Genomic DNA, 15,784 nt, shown 5'->3' with positions numbered 1-15,784 from the left:
CCGGCTTGAGAGTTTTGATTTTGGAAGTTAGAACGTAATTACATAATCGTGCTTTCGGTTAGAACCGGCCAAAAGGACTTACGCGCTGGACACTCTGCTCAAGCTCACCATCCAGCAATGTCTGCGCTTCGCCTTGCTTCCTCTGTTGCGCGTAGAGCGCCTCGCGCAGCTCTAGCACTTCAACAGAGAGGATATGCTGAGGCTGCGGACAAGATCAAGCTTTCCCTTGTTCTACCTCACCAGGTTCGTTTAGCTTTGGTTGACAATGCGACTCCTACCGACTGACGGCTTGTACACCCAAGACTCTCTTTGCGTCGACGGATGTTGTTCAAGTAAACATTGCCGCAGCAACTGGTGACATGGGTATCCTCGCAAATCACGTCCCGTCAATCGAGCCTTTGCGTCCTGGTGTCGTAGAGGTCATCGAGTCTGGGAACAACAGCCAGAAGTGGTTCGGTGCGTTGTAATTTTTTTATCTACTTCTGTCAAACCCATGTCCATTCTGCATATTTAGTGAGCGGAGGCTTCGCAAACGTGCATCCTAATAACAAGCTTACTATCAACGCCGTAGAGGCAGCACCTCTGGAAGACTTCTCATCTGAGGTATTATTATTTCTGGCCTTGGTAATGTACCAGATTAACTTATTGATGTGAAATTAAGGCCATTCGTGCAAACCTTACAGAAGCACAGAGAATCGCTTCAGGTAACGGGTCAGAGGAGGATAAGGCGGAGGCTCAGGTGGAGATTAGCGTTTACGAATCGTTGCAGCACGCGCTGGCCAAATAATAGACTTCCTGTCACTAAAATTCGTCTAAATATATTTTTGGCGTAGAAAAGCCATCGACACTTTGTGGAATGTAGATGAATAGCTTCACGACTCGCACGAGAGTTGGTACACTTAGCAACGGGGACATACTTGATTCTTTTCAATATTATTACTGTATCTAGGTCATAGTATTTCTGTACCGCAGCTACGACCTGGTTCTAGACACTGACAGTAGACTTTCGTTGTGTTTTCATCAAGCCATGATTTCCAGACATGAGTCAGCATACTGAACGTCGGTAACAAAAATCTCGCGCGTCAACCGACATCGTACTTTATACTCGGAACTCTATGAGAATCCCGATGTGTTACGCGTTATCGGTACTGACTCTTCCCGCTTTTACTCAATCAAGACACCGTGAGGGCGACGAACGTCCCTTTGGCTGCTGAAAAGCTCTCGCGGTGAATGTTTCTCAAGTACTTAGACCAGCATGTCATCTCCAGAATCGGTTGTATCGCTTGCGCAACTTCCTATGTGCTGGGATGACCGGCGCCTGCTGGATCACGACCCGTTCAACTTTTTATTCCAATTACGTTGGGAGGGTTCCTTGCCCTTCGAGCCCCCTTTTCCTGCGATGGTGAAGGCTGCTATAACAACCCAAACAAAAGAATTTGTGCGTCGTTTTCATGTGCTATATCCTATGCCCTATCTGTTGAAGACGAATAGAGTAGAGCTTTTATTCGGTGGTGCCTTATTTCGTTCGCGCCACTTTTCGGTGAACCAACTGAGAATCTACCAGACATTCATCATTTCGTCAAGAACGCGAAGTACTGGGAATTATTCGTAGATGTGTTCTATGATCTATTCTCGGGTAGAGGCACAGGTCAAAAGGCCCTTACTCTCGTAAACAACGCAAGGAAAGAGCTTGGTTTCAAATACTTCTTTATCCCGCAACGCTCTAGTGTGAAGCCGAAGGACAGCATGCAATCGCCAAGTATCTTGCCGGACGTAACCGAAGCCTGTGCAGAAATCCCACCTGTGTCTGCTGGAGTGGACGCGAGATTCGCTTCCACTCACACAGCTCTGCAAGACAGGCTCCTCGAATATGCGGGTGAAATTGAAACTGCGTCAGAAACTTTCATGTCATTGCCAGCTGAAGGTGATGTCGCTATTAGCGAATATAGTCAGTACAAAAGGCGAACTTCTAGGAGGGTAGCGCCTCCGCAGAATCATCTTGCTGGCCTTGGTCGAAACGACAAGGCAGCCGCAGAGATCAAATCTCTTCGAGTGAAACAGAAGCGGGCGAGCAAGAAAGGATCAGTCAGTAAAAGAAAAGGTCGTCGACGTACTGAGATCCATGACGAAAAGGTGGTCAGACATGTCATAACCTCTGCATTGGGTTCCGAGAGCGATGCCAAGGTGACAATTTCACTTTTTCCCTCAGACCTAATTCTCATGTGTACGTCTTTGGTCCGAATATGTCAAGGATATTGAGTGCGACGCAGAACAGGTACGTCTTATCAGTTTTGCTGCTTTCCACTGATCCAAGGTCACACTAACTTGTTTGCACAGATCGTAATGCAGAACAAAAATGAGCCTTTCGAAGGTTCACACGTTAACCACAATATCGAGGAGCCTGGTGCGACTCGGTGCTCGACTGTTCATGCTGGAAAGGAACACGATCCCGACAGTATTTCAGCCTCTACCTTGCCTTTGGGAGCAATTTCAATGGAGAAAATGGATGAGTCACTATGGAGAGAGAGAAAATTGCAATCAACTATGGACTATGAAATGCTAAACTCTGCAGATGGCATAAGTCAACCGGATTCTAAGATAGCAGGCGATGGGGCACAAAAGAATCTGGTGTCTCAATTACTGCTGGAAAGCTCTTTCAATATCCCTGCTCTCATACCTACGCAAGCTCCATGCGGAGCAGTGCCGAGAGAAGTAGAGGATGCGATCGAAATCATTTCAGTTGGCAAAGGCATGGATGATCTACCAGCTTGTTCTTCACACTTGGTTTTCTGCCAAGATAACCAGGACGAGACTGGTCGCGAGCCTACTACGATGAACAAGAAGGTTGTACCACTCAGAGATGCTGAAGTACCTCTGTCAGTGCTTGAAAACTCTTCGGATAGCATGGGTTCTGGGCGCATTGAACATGACCGACATAGGAAGATGATGGAATCGTTCAGGTGCAATTTTTATTCCTTCATCTGCATGGGTGTCAGCCGGTTAATCAATTACAAAGCACAAGTCATTTGCAATTTAATTGCCCAAAGCCGCCTCTCCCAAAGGACAGACAGCCGCGAATATGGGCGGGGGTAAACTACGATCTTCTTGAGACCTCCATTCCGAGAGCTCATTGTACTCTTAGTCACGTCAAGCACTGTGTGAGACTACAGCATGGTTTCGTTCTTATCACGGCGGTGTATACTTCAACGACGGGAAGGCGTATGGCTATTTGTTAGGAGGGTATTCTGCCCAGTGGGTTTACTTTTACTTCAATTTTAGGCGCGACTCACAGTTTTACTCAAGTCGGGATGTATTTCACCACGATGGAAGGATAATTATTTCACACGGGTACCCCCCTCTATTCACTATTTCGTGCAACTAAGGTATTAAATGGCCTTTCTGCAGTGGTGGAAAGTCTTTGGATGGGTCTACAGGACAGCGTGACAAAGACCCGTCCGTTCGAGCCTTACTTTACAATCACAGGAGCGGGCATCCGCTCGTTTTAATTGCTGACGATAAGTATGTCCTGTTTCCCTTCGATCTAGGAGAGAAAATGTATGTCGTTCTCGGATTGTACTGGATTGTTGATGCTTGGGGTATGTTACGAATTTTGTGAAGCCTTGTATATCACTAATACTAGCATCAGCCGAAAAAGACGTATACGAGTCTGAAGGGAAGTTTGGTACTCGTATTAAATACAAATTCGCCTTCCAATACTGTGACGGTCAGGAATCGCCGTGGTGGCTCAACTCTGCTTCCGACGCATCGTTGAGGACAATTGGCACAACACGACCTCGGCCAGCTGAACAGGTGGACTCGCGACAAGCATCTGAACTGTGTGTAGTGGACAGCCCATTTCAGGAAGGCACACCTACCGCCCTACCTAACGATAGTGCCACGACATCCGTATTACCTATACTTGCTTCATTTATTCCCACAAACGTGAGTCAAGAGCAGTCACCATCTTGTCCACAATCTCAAGCGTCCTTCTCTTTGCAAGGGCATTTGTACCAAGTGCGGAAAGAGCAGTCCGTCGATATACAAGCAAGGGTGGATGTGCCTACATCCTGATTGTGAAGACTTTTTCCGAATAAACTCGGAAGAAATCTTCTCACTCGATTATTTCGAACAATTCCTCCAACTTCGACCGTGTCCTGATTTTGGTAAAATTGAGCTAAGTATCCCCTCTCCCCTTGTTGGCCCGGTCGATTCTGCGGACGAAATCTACTCGACAAGGGGGTTCTGGTGTCCCGAATGTGGACAGCTATGCCCTCGGCGAGTAAATTGCTCAGAATATTTCAAAACGAAGCTGACTGCTCTTGCAGGGAGAGATGGGAATGCTGGGAATGTTCGGCCTGTGAGGTATACTGTTTCATTGTATCGCTGGTCTCGTCTTAACAGGTTGTAGTTCGAATTACGCGGTCGTGGTGCCTTACCGATGAGAAGTTACACTGAATTCAAAAGTCAAGAGTCTAACCTAAAGGGCTATACTGTGCATAAAATATATCCTGGATCTGGTGAGATCATCTTCACCTTTATCCGCGAGATGTATTTAGGAGAACTCTAATTCTTAAATTTCGTCTAGAAATAAAGCTGTCTACTCGGAAATGGCGATGTCACAGAAACTCAGAAGTTGGACTCAATTACGTTTTCGAGCTCCCTTGTAATCGGTGAACAAGCTCCACTTGGATAATATTATAAAGATGAACTTATTCCATTCTAGTGGCCGGATCCACCTTGTCTCCGGAAATGCACGTGTCAACGACCGTGCAAACACGATATTTCGACAATATCAGCAAGACGCCGAAAGTAGATCTTTTCTGAGAAGGTATCCCTTGCGAAGTGTATGAAACATTTGTTAATCCTCCAAATACGAGTTCGCTGACCTATCACAGCACCATGGTACGGCTTAATGATATGAACAACGCGGGTCCACTTTGACATTATCGCAGCTCGGGGCCGCATGCTGACAAACTACTTTTCGCACAATGGTAGGTTATTCTAACATAGTCTACGACTTCTGGTCTGATTAGCCCTTTGGCTAGCTGGAGTGCCATACGAGGTGCGTTGGATACACCGGCATTATTATTAGGGTACGATAACTGATGCAAAATTCGCTGTAAGTACGCTGTTGTTACGAATATCACCGATACCTTCGACAAGGCTCCCCAGAGCGTCAACGACGCTCTTCAACTTATCAAGGATAGAACTTCTCCCGTGATAGCCAGTGAAGCCAACTTTAACGAGATTTTGACGGCAGCATACATGTCCGAGCAGAAGATGTCTGTGAGTGCTACTGCCCTTCTAATTGCTGGGCGCTGCAATTATCGTATACTTTCCTTCGTATAGTATCACACAGATGACGAGAGAGGCCTCGGTCCCGTAGTAGCATCCCTTTCCTTGGGGTCGATCGCCTACATGCATTTTCGATTGCGGAAGTCTAAAAATAGCCGTCCTGATATGCAACTAAGCCTGGTACTGAGACACGTGCGTGCAAATCCTCTGCCCATTGAAACTTCAAATGCTGAAGCGCTTACAGGGAGACGTGTTAATTATGGAAGGCGCAGAAATTCAAAAGGCCTATGAAGTGCGTCCTACGGTGATTCTTCCCGGCCTGGTTTGTTGATCACATTAATAGCATACCGTTGTTCCTATGAACTTCCGGATCGCAGCGACAGCACGATACATAGAGCAATATTCAAAATATCCAAGGCATCCTTACATAAATTCTAACTACTCTCTAGATATGTCGATTCAATCATAACTTCTTAGCCAATTTTTTTTCGCACCATAGCCCATTCTGATTGTCTCCCTCTCACCTCCTCAAAACAAATCTACTATTTCGGGACCGGTAACGGCCTCGCACGCGAAGGGGGCCGGGTCGGAGGCGCCTGTGGAGCGAGCATATTCTGCCTAGTCATTTCCATTTGATTTTGCTCCTGTTGTATAGTCTTCAGACCCGATGGCCGTTCGGGCTCAGTCAACTACTCACCATTTCCGCTCTCTGTTTGGCGAAGAACGCGAATAGATCTGCAATTTGCTGCTCTAACATTTGTCGCTCCCTCTGAAGACGACCGACTTCGCAAGTCATCATCATGACTTCTTTTCCTAGCTCTTTCTTAAATTCCTCGACATGCACTTATGAACGGCGTCAGCATCCTTACGATGAGTTTATTGTTCGAAAACATATACCTTGGACATTGATCGCGGTGGCTTCCTTCATGGCCTCTACGAAGCGTAGACGTTCGCCGCGAATGTCATTTGATAGCTCTGATTCAAGACTCGTTATATTAATAAGTGGTTATATTCTTGAACGAAAAGCTTACCTGAAGCTATTCCTCTTAACATTTGCTCTTGCTCCTGCCTCTGACGTTCAATCACACCGATGATGGTCTCCATATCTATGGAAGATGAGCTGCATACACCACGATCTGGAGTCAGTTCTGACGTACCAAACGTTTTGCTCTCCGTCTCTTTGTCTTTAGAAGCTTGTAATACTTCCGCGAGCATAGCGTGTAGGCCTGAATTCCTTTCTTCCGTGACTTTGACACTTGAAACAAGAGCGTCCAACTGCGAGCGGAGTCCAGCTGGTCCCGCTCCCTCACCTTCGCCTGGACCTACATCTTGTTGAGGTGAAATCTCTGCCAATAGTTTCTCAATGCCACATGCAACGGTTTGGATCTGAGTAGTCCCGTTGTTGACGAACGACTCGAGCCACTGGGAAACGGAGTGGTTCTGTAAGCCGTTGATAACATGCAGGAGACGGACTGGGCTTACCGTATTGAGTTCATGAAGGTATCGCACATTCTCGGCTTGCTGGTCAGAGCCGAGATTTCTGACGTCTTCTTGGCTTTTCAGAAGTGTTAGAATCTCCGACAACTAATGAAACGAAAATAGACGATCGTAAGTTGCATCAGCGAGTTCAAGGACGAGCGCATATACGATACCTTTGACTCGAAGTTTTCTTGGAGTGATGCAGGGTTTCCTCCAGGAGCAGCAGAGAGTTCTTGATTCTTGTCTTCCGTCTGTTCCTCTTTCTGTATAAAGTCTATCATCCGGCAATTAAATACAGTGAAGGACATAATACGCACATGTGTGCCTTCAACGACTTGGGTCGGACTCGTATTATGAAGTTCGCGGGTAGGTTCGTCTTTGGTGCTCGCTTGTGACGACTGCAGAGCTCGACACGCCTCTAAAAGCTCGTCGAGCTTTGCATTTACCTGTGAGACATCCGTGGGCTTTACCTCTTTTTGCAACTCGGCGAGCCTGTCCAAGATGACTGGCATGTTTTCTCTGAGATCATTTTGCACCTCGTCAACGGATCCGGCTATTTTGTCAAGCTTAGCGTCCTGTTCTACGTTAGCTTGTGTCTCCGTTGGAGGAGTGGACTCGCTACTTGGATTGCTGGTATCACCATTCTCAGAGAGTTGGCTGGCGATTAAATCGATCTTCTGGTGAAGCTCCAATAGATCAGCCCCGTTCGTATCAGCAGATTTCTCCATTTTTGCACACAAGTCTTCAAGGACACCACGCAGTTCCGTTCCAGGGTTCTGCTCTTCAATGACCGATCGTAAATCCTTGGACATGTCAAGTATATCTTGCTGAAGTGAAACTATTTGGTTACCAATACTGGACGTTTCGTTGCGCTGCTCCATTGCGTGATCTTGAATAAGGGAAAGCAACGGATGTACGTCCTTCGAGGTATGGTCTTCCTTGATTGGCTCTGGAATGGTCAAAATGCCAGACGCCGTTGGCGAGAACGGTGGCCTCACAGCGATAGGTAAAGCGGGTAGGGCTCGTTCAGTTCTGAATATCTTCGGGGGCTGAACGGCTGGTACGGGAAAGTTCATCTGTTTCGGAGCAACATTGAACTGGCAACTATAGTCGGCGTTTGCTGTTTGTGAAGGAAGCTGTTCCTCCAGTTTCTTGGAGAATTGAGTGATCTTGGTGCTATGACTGTCGGAGACCTGAGATTCTGGTGCATCAGGAACTGGAGAAAGTGCATGACCGGAGTAAGGCTTTTGCTGAGCGTAATAATCATAGATCGATTGTTCGTCTTCGAAATTTGAGGCCACAGTCACCTTAGAGGATGAAGCGACCATCTTCCGATATGCCGAGCGAGAAGGTGCTTTCCTTAAGGACTGCGGAGTGATAAGATAACTGGGTACCCGAGAAGGAGTATCGGAGTACCTGGATTCCACAGAGACGCGCCTGGAGAGCTGGGTAGGTGTACGCGAGATATTGACATTTGAATTATCGGCTGATAGTTTAGACAAACGATCTTGCACCAGAGATAGATTGCCCAAGTTCTGGATGGAGGGGCTGGAGAATTTTGAAGAAAACAACTCGGAGCGGCTTTTCTGTTGAGTAATTATGGTGGGGGACGTAGGTATCACCGCGGTTTCGATAGAAGTATCAATAGGTGGTGAATATCGATCAAGTAATTGTTGCCCCGAAGACCACTTTCTCACATACTCATCTTCCGACTCACTAGCCATGCTTGGAAATACCACGTTCTCAGCGTCTAAGTATTCTTGGGGCAACCGGACAGAAGAAAATGTTGCATCCAGTCGAGGAGGTGTTGGGGGATTGCTAGGCAACGTCTTTTGAAACAAAGTAGCGAAGTCCGGGACAGCCTCAGGTATTATCTGGCTCACAACCGGAGACCGTATTTCGTTTACTTTCTCTAAGGCGAGCAACGCATCCCAGATACTGCTAACCCATGTGCTCCTTTCTGTGACAGAGCTGGTAGCAAACTTCTCTGGTGGACCGCCAGGATATGTGAGCTCAAAGATATGCGCGTCTTGTCCCGTCAACGGTAACAGGCTCTTCTCCATCGGATCAACCTGGGACTGAGACACAGAGTGTACATCCGTAGATTTTCCGAGCATGATTGTACTTGAGGAAGGATTCCCATAAGCCGTAAGCCATTCCAAGAGGATGTGATCCGGCAATAGAGAAGCTTTACAATTCGTCCATACCGGCAGGGTAGATTCGCCGTTAAGTCGGGTTAGATACAGGACAGGGCCGGAACGCAAATGTGACTGAACAGAGTCTGCCGAAGAATTGTCTTGCTGGGATGGCATAGTAGCGACATTCACGGTAGCCGGAGGAGACAGAATCGCCGAATCGTATCGAGAACTCAAGAACGAGGAAGTGTCGTCTTTAGTCTTGCCCTTCTTTCCGAACAGAGACATAAGATTTCGGAAAGAGTCACGCAGCGGAGATCGGCTTTTACTCTTCATTGCAGAAAGCGGGCGGCCCTCAGGAGTGTTAGTTAGAGGAGGATCGAGATATGAGGTTGTAGCAGAGGACGTCCTTCCTGACATAGTCAACGGAGTTGGGGACATCGCCTCAAAACGATTGATCAAGTCCTTAGTGGATCGGTTACGCGATGGAGTTCTTGGGCTGCGAGCGTCTGTCTGAAAATACGAGTCGACGGCTGGGATTATTTCACTGGGTTCTGGTTCCGAGGGTCCAGTCGAGCCGACACGACTAAGGGGCATGCGTATCTTGTCTTGAGAAGCCACACGTACCATAACATCGTCTGCTGGTACAATAACAGATTTGCTTGATTTAGCACCACGTAGCAATGGATGGTCGATCGGAGTAGGTAGGATTGAAGCAGTGTTGGAGTTTGTGCTTTCCCTAGTCAGTGCTGGTTGTGAACCTACGGAAATACGTCTTGAAGAGTACGTTGACATTTCTACTGCTTGTTGTTTACTTCTTGAACTCGATATGTGTATGTAGGTATGGTTGGCACAATAGCAGGTCAAGGGAATCAGTCGCAGACTTACCAACGAAAATATGGAACACCAGCCTGGTTGAAGATCGTAGGTTCGGGAAAACAAGGATAAACACAGACTCGATAAGATAAACGTGGCCCAAATTTAGCCATGATGTAATTAGTGCATTTTCTGGACCTCTGAGTCTCCGCTTCGTGATTTAAACACCTACTAACATTTCATTGCCTTCCCAGCTCGCAATGCTCAGACGATTCACATCAGTAAGTCTATACGTGCAATAAAGATAGACTGCTAATTCATTTTATGTTACGTGTTTTCAAGGTGTCTGCCCAGTTACCAACGAAAGCCCAAGCGTATGTTTGATGGTCCGAGTCATAATTAGTATTGAATACGTCCAAAAACTCCATTTGCTCAGCATAGGTCGGGTCTCAAATGCACATTTGGCAAAGAGGACATTAAGTACTTCATCTTCTGAGAGCCTTCTGCAAATTGGAAGCAAGCATGTCACGAAAGGCCTCGGTCGCCTCACAGAGGCTATTATTACGAAGGGAGAAGGCTCTTATGTTACTTTGCACGATGGTAGAAAAATGCTTGATTTTACTTGCGGTATTGGTGTGACGAGCTTGGGTTGAGTTGTTTCTCTGTCACTGTCTGTTTAAACGATGCTGACGAGAACTTATGATGAAAGGTCATTGTCACCCGAAGATTAGCAAAGCTGCAGCGGAACAGTGTATGTCACTGACCCATGGTCAAGTACGTTTGTTGAATATACATAGAAATATCTTGTCATCACTGAACTCATCGACAAGGTCAGCATTGCCTATCATGCCCCTTACCTACAGCTCATTGAGAAGCTACTGCCCGTCATGCCCGATCCTTCGCTCGATTCCTTTTTCTTCTGGAACTCAGGTTCTGAGGCAGTTGAAGCCTCCGTCAAGATGGCGAGACAATTCACTGGAAGGCAAAACGTAATCGTAATGCAAGGTAAGAATCCAGCGAGGCGCGTGCGAAGTGAAAGCTCAGGTCGCGATCTTTTTACGTAGGTGGTTATCATGGTAGAACATTCGGCGCTATGGCATTAACGAAGAGTAAAACTATTTACTTCGACGGCTCAGAGCCTCTAATGGTAAGTTGTTGGCAGAAAGTCTACCATGAATTGCTGAGCGCTGCTTCACTTCTATTTTAAAGCCCGGTGCATTTACTATGCCTTTCCCCTACTGGCATCAATTTGGGGTTCCCGCATCCACTAGCGAGGAAGAGCTTGTTGGCCGTTGTCTATACCAGCTCGAACTACTCTTATCCCAGCAAACGGCACCGAGCCGAACGGCTGCGATTCTCCTTGAACCAGTACTTGGGGAAGGCGGATATGTTCCCGCACCTGCATCTTTTCTCAAAGGCCTGCGCGAAGTTGCCGATAAGCACGGTATCATGCTGATTCTCGACGAAGTGCAAAGCGGCTTTGGCAGAACTGGGAAGTATTTCGCAACCGAGTACAGCGGTGTGCGACCTGATATGTTGATTATCGCGAAGGTGACGAGACGCCGCAATATGAATGTACCTTGAGTTAATTGTCGCCGCAGGGTATTGCTAATGGTTTCCCACTGAGCGGAGTAGTCACTCGCAAAGAGCTCACCGACAAGCTGAAGCCAGGGTCTATGGTAATGTTTTCTGTTTATTTGTCGCGGATGCTTTGTCATAATGAAGTGCATATAGGGAGGAACATATGCTGGAAATGCGGTCGCATGTGCTGCGGGTGTTGCGTGTGCCGAGGTTATGAAAGAAGAAAGCGTGTTGGAGAATGCGCAGCAAAGGTAAGGTCTTACACGCTGAAGCCGAGAGGATCCCATAAAGACAAGATTCTTCTCAGATCGAAGGAACTCGTTTCCTCTCTGAACGAACTGCGGGCAAATTCTACGTTGGGGAAACACATACTGGATATACGTGGATTGGGCCTTATGATTGGCGTGGAATTCGCATCACCTTCCACGCTCCCAGGCGACATCGGATATCGCGCGGACACGCCGAAGGACATGGCAAGCCGTGTAGCAAAGAGATGCATCGAGAAGGGGATGTACATCCTGACGACATCGATATATCAGGTTGTTCGGTTCATTCCACCGCTGAATACATCTCAGCAGGATCTTGCGAAAGGATGCCAGATTTTCGCTGAGGCGGTTGAAGAGGTCGTGCGTGAAGGTTGATCCCAACGGAAATGCACTGAGAAAACAACCCAAACATTTAGAAGTTGAAACACTAGAAACTAAGAATGTAGCTCGGCATGTATGCAGAGATTGGAAATCTAAACATAACATTGGTTGGAGTGCTTGCGAAAGTTTAGAAGGAAGAGAAAGTGATTGATCTGAAGTCTTGTGCTTATGCGCCGTGACGTCGGGCCGTGGCAATAGTTCCCTGCCGTGCGTCTGCCGCTGGGCTTGTGTTACGAATTAGTGCACACTCAATTGCCTCCTTGCCCTGCGTCTCCTCTTCACCGCTCGTCACCGTCTCCCCCTCTTCCCCTCTCCAGGTCCAGTGGCTGCACGACAGTGGTAGGAGGTGCATCCTGTCAGCCTCTCGTCACGACGTCAGTCGGCTTGCATATCACCAGAGCGCCTGATCTGCGGCTGCCTGCACCTCATCTCTGCCGTAAACTGTATATCACGACGCGATGACGATGCTGCCCTCAGCGCTGCACCTCGTGCTCGCATTCGGATGGCTCGCGTTGCTGGGACGGGCATACATCCCAGCACTACCGGCGAACGATAGTGCGATCGTTCAAGCTGGAGTGAATGAAAGCGATACCTCTATGCTAAAGCTCCAATGGTTCGTCGTTATCTTCCGTACATTCAAATACACATATTGACGGCTTTATTCACTCAGGTTTCCGAATGCGTTAGTAGCCATACATTCTATGCACTCGGAACGTCCACCATACTGATGCAACTTTATAGATCCTTTTCACAGACCGTCTCGTACCAGCTCGTCGGGGCATCCAGCTCTGGTATTAACAAAGTCCGTCTATTTCGTGTGCATTGCTGCTGAGGCTTGATATTCATCGATACTTTGCTCATCACAGGGGGCTCTCGTCCACTTCTCTGAGCAGAATGACACAAATGAAACGAGTACGTATACATTATACTGTGTGAAATTTACCCTCTTAGTTCCTTAAATAATATATGCGTCCACAGCGACTACACCATGGATCGCCTTCGTTTCTTGTGATACGAACGGATCAACCTTCTCTCTAGACGATGATGTCTTTACTCTGGCTCGCGACCGAGGTGCTGTCGCTGCTGTACGGTTTATTAGTGATTGTAACAGTAAATCCGGAATGATTAACCTCTTTGATGCCCGCAGCTCCTGTATTCTGAATGGTCTGAGGCATGCATCATCAATCCCGAGTATGCGGACCCAGCAACGTTCGATCAGGTATTCGACATTTTCTCCACAAAGTCTCTGGTAACAGCTCGGTATGTCTCTGTCACCAACTGTGCTACGGTCGTTAAGGCTGACTAACGCCAATATTAAGTACGATTGAAAATGCTTTCACAAACGTTAATCAGACGCTCTTCGGACATTTCAACGCGACGACGTTAAACAATACTTTTAATAATGTTAGCCAAGGCATACAGACGGGACAAGTTTCACCTGGATATCTCATCGCGACTTTGACGGCAGCAAATGCGTCAATTCCTGAGAACGGAGATCAACCTGGCTCAAATCCCTCGTCTTCGGATGCTGGTAACAGTGGCGGCACAGATCTTGCAATGTAGGTTACTCGGTATCTAAATGCTATCTGATGGCTAATGCGACACCGAAAGGATTGTCCTATACGTGATCACCGGAGCGGTCTCAGTACTGTTCTGCATTGTTATCTTATCCGGAGTCAGTCCCTTTCAACTTCTATTTCCTGGTACCTACAATACTCATTAATCTCTCTAACTCAGGCCATTCGTGCTATAAGACATCCTGAACGTTATGGTCCAAGACCAGCGGATCCAACCATGGGCGGCGAGCAGGGTCAAGGACAAAGTCGTGCTCGAGGCCTTACTCGGGCAATACTCGACACATTCCCGGTGATCAAGTTCAGCCGCATGCCAAACACCCAGAGGACATTCGGGGAGCAAGATGCTGCGCAGAAGCCACCAGATCTGGAAACTGGTTCCGAGAGTTCGACAGCTTTGGAGATGGCTGAACTTCCGACTTCAAAAGATGCTCCTGATTCTAATTCTGACTCTGGGGGAACACCCCCGCGGAGAACTGTTGCGCCGATTGCTGTTTCCGACCTACCGAGGAATAATGCTGAAGCAGAAGGCACAAGTTCGCCTGGTGCAGGACCTTCGTCTCCTACTCCTGGCCGCCATTCTGCTACCCCAGATGGAAGCCAAACAACCTCTCCTACGAGGCGTTCGCCAACGACTTCTGGACCGAATGGAGATAACCCTGAAGTGATGCCGGAAGCCATCGGTCGAGACACGTGTCCTATTTGTATCATCGATTTCGAAGAGGGCGATGCTATACGCGTGTTACCTTGTGAGGGAAGACACGTGTTCCACCAGGCTTGTGTTGACCAATGGCTGCTTGAACTGTCAAGTAGCTGCCCGATTTGCCGTCAAGGTTCGTCATTCTTTCCTTTCTGTTCAATTTTCTTTCGTACAGAATCGTGAATTGACAATGATATTTGTTTAGACTTCCATGCCTTGGAAGAAATGATTGCCAGCGGTGACAGTACACGTGAGGGTCACGACGAAGCGCACGACCGACGGTCGCACATCGGATCTCGTTTCTCTCGATACCTTCGCTTTGCGCGTGGCAGGCGGGGTCGCCATAACCATCGACTATGGGGGAACCGAGATGACGTAGCGGATGACCCTACGGACCCACCGATGCCTCTCGTTCGCGACACAAGCTTGTAGTTTTATACACACCTCACTACATACACATATGAACATTCTTTATCCGACTTTACGATATTTAGTCCGTTCTGTCTTGACCTGTCCTCATAAACCCATTATTCCGTGCTTTATGCATACCCTACTCTCACACTTCCGGTTAGCCGTGGACCCCTATGCATACATTTCTTGACTGGTTTGATTTCAATCATAATTTGTAATTTGTACTGGTTGCTGTGATCAACAATAGCCTAGAATACTCTCTTCGCACGATAGGCGGGTTTGAACAATCACATAGACTAAGACTTTATGCCACTCGTATTACAATGATTAGGGATTTATTGAGTACTTGGTATTTACTACTAGTACATGCACATATGAGACTTCAAAACCGCTCTACAAGCACAGAATCCCTCCGAATCACTACTTGTTGCCACCCATGCCAAGTGTGTCCTTGGTTTTGTCCAAGAACGACTGCGACATGCCAGGGAAGAAGGTAATTTTAGTTTAACGCTTTCCCGAGGAGAAATATATCCAGAACTTACGTCGTTATTCTCGGAGCTGGTCGAGAACGTGTCGCTAACCTTCTGCGTCGTAGACTTCTCGCTCTGTAGGAAGAAGGAGTTAATACCAATTAACGACTCCTTATTAGTTTGTAAAGTACCGAAGGCTGCGCATGGGATGCGGCGTTGTCGGCATTGCCCTTGAACTTGTCGCCGAGATGCTCCGTAGTCGACTTCTCGGAATCAGGCTACAAATCGACAAAAGATTACCCCAGCGTAAACAACTTCCTGTGGCTAAGGAGACGAAGGCGTCGTACCTTTAGCTTAGCCTCAGCTTGGTCAGTGATTCCCCAGCGGTTGTTGTCCGACATGATGGTATTGATTCGGAAAATAAACGAGGATTGAGTTCAAGTGAAAGTTGTTGGCTTATAAGATGCGAGAGATGCTTTGGTGAAGGTTTCCAGACTCGCAAGGATGCCCTTATATACGCGTCAAATAATATTTTATCCTATGTCTTCGGTGACGCTATGGATGACGATGCGGCCTAGACGTGCGCCATGGCGCTGAAGATCAACGAAGCCCCCGAAGTAGAGCAATCCCACAAAGGCAGGTGGTGAGTCGAGGAACAACTTAGCCCCACGATGAG

At 47.5% G+C, this 15,784-nt stretch overlaps 5 protein-coding genes across 5 annotated transcripts; 4 read left to right on the top strand and 1 right to left on the bottom strand.

The window, feature by feature from the left end:
* Positions 1-114: 114 nt before the first annotated feature.
* FOMMEDRAFT_123036 (epsilon subunit of F1F0-ATP synthase N-terminal domain-containing protein) lies at positions 115-984 on the top strand (the record flags this gene model as incomplete). The annotated part of the gene is made up of 4 exons (XM_007266588.1): positions 115-243; positions 303-456; positions 515-603; positions 662-984. The coding sequence occupies 4 exons, from the start codon at positions 118-120 to the stop codon at positions 785-787; spliced, it is 495 nt and encodes a 164-aa protein (XP_007266650.1). The 3' UTR covers positions 788-984.
* Positions 985-1,217: 233 nt separating this feature from the next.
* Positions 1,218-5,803, top strand: FOMMEDRAFT_107970 (uncharacterized protein). The gene is made up of 21 exons (XM_007266587.1): positions 1,218-1,438; positions 1,492-2,184; positions 2,252-2,275; positions 2,338-2,960; positions 3,017-3,089; positions 3,143-3,252; positions 3,304-3,348; positions 3,406-3,596; positions 3,647-3,942; positions 4,001-4,275; positions 4,326-4,362; positions 4,409-4,517; positions 4,586-4,670; positions 4,724-4,844; positions 4,896-4,902; positions 4,953-4,991; positions 5,046-5,062; positions 5,125-5,286; positions 5,350-5,487; positions 5,540-5,587; positions 5,639-5,803. The coding sequence occupies exons 1-21, from the start codon at positions 1,256-1,258 to the stop codon at positions 5,762-5,764; spliced, it is 3,402 nt and encodes a 1,133-aa protein (XP_007266649.1). The 5' UTR covers positions 1,218-1,255; the 3' UTR covers positions 5,765-5,803.
* A 4,178-nt stretch (positions 5,804-9,981) lies between these two features.
* FOMMEDRAFT_123033 (acetylornithine aminotransferase) lies at positions 9,982-12,074 on the top strand. Its single transcript, XM_007266586.1, has 10 exons — positions 9,982-10,006; positions 10,068-10,099; positions 10,162-10,373; positions 10,435-10,499; positions 10,556-10,730; positions 10,790-10,872; positions 10,935-11,276; positions 11,327-11,404; positions 11,460-11,557; positions 11,614-12,074. The coding sequence occupies exons 1-10, from the start codon at positions 9,986-9,988 to the stop codon at positions 11,945-11,947; spliced, it is 1,440 nt and encodes a 479-aa protein (XP_007266648.1). The 5' UTR covers positions 9,982-9,985; the 3' UTR covers positions 11,948-12,074.
* Positions 12,075-12,233: 159 nt separating this feature from the next.
* Positions 12,234-14,880, top strand: FOMMEDRAFT_146698 (uncharacterized protein). The gene is made up of 10 exons (XM_007266585.1): positions 12,234-12,566; positions 12,624-12,635; positions 12,695-12,755; positions 12,820-12,865; positions 12,932-13,038; positions 13,101-13,213; positions 13,273-13,512; positions 13,565-13,628; positions 13,691-14,360; positions 14,433-14,880. Exons 1-10 carry the CDS (start codon positions 12,412-12,414, stop codon positions 14,657-14,659), a joined length of 1,695 nt encoding a protein of 564 aa, XP_007266647.1. The 5' UTR covers positions 12,234-12,411; the 3' UTR covers positions 14,660-14,880.
* A 178-nt stretch (positions 14,881-15,058) lies between these two features.
* Positions 15,059-15,509, bottom strand: FOMMEDRAFT_156295 (uncharacterized protein; the record flags this gene model as incomplete). The annotated part of the gene is made up of 4 exons (XM_007266584.1): positions 15,059-15,109; positions 15,181-15,243; positions 15,300-15,386; positions 15,456-15,509. The coding sequence occupies 4 exons, from the start codon at positions 15,507-15,509 to the stop codon at positions 15,059-15,061; spliced, it is 255 nt and encodes an 84-aa protein (XP_007266646.1).
* Positions 15,510-15,784: the final 275 nt, after the last annotated feature.

Source organism: Fomitiporia mediterranea (genome assembly GCF_000271605.1).
Source record: "Fomitiporia mediterranea MF3/22 unplaced genomic scaffold FOMMEscaffold_6, whole genome shotgun sequence".
Lineage (NCBI taxonomy): Eukaryota > Fungi > Basidiomycota > Agaricomycetes > Hymenochaetales > Hymenochaetaceae > Fomitiporia > Fomitiporia mediterranea.
The sequence above is the reverse complement of the archived record's forward strand: the minus strand, read 5'-3'. Positions and strand labels throughout refer to the sequence as shown.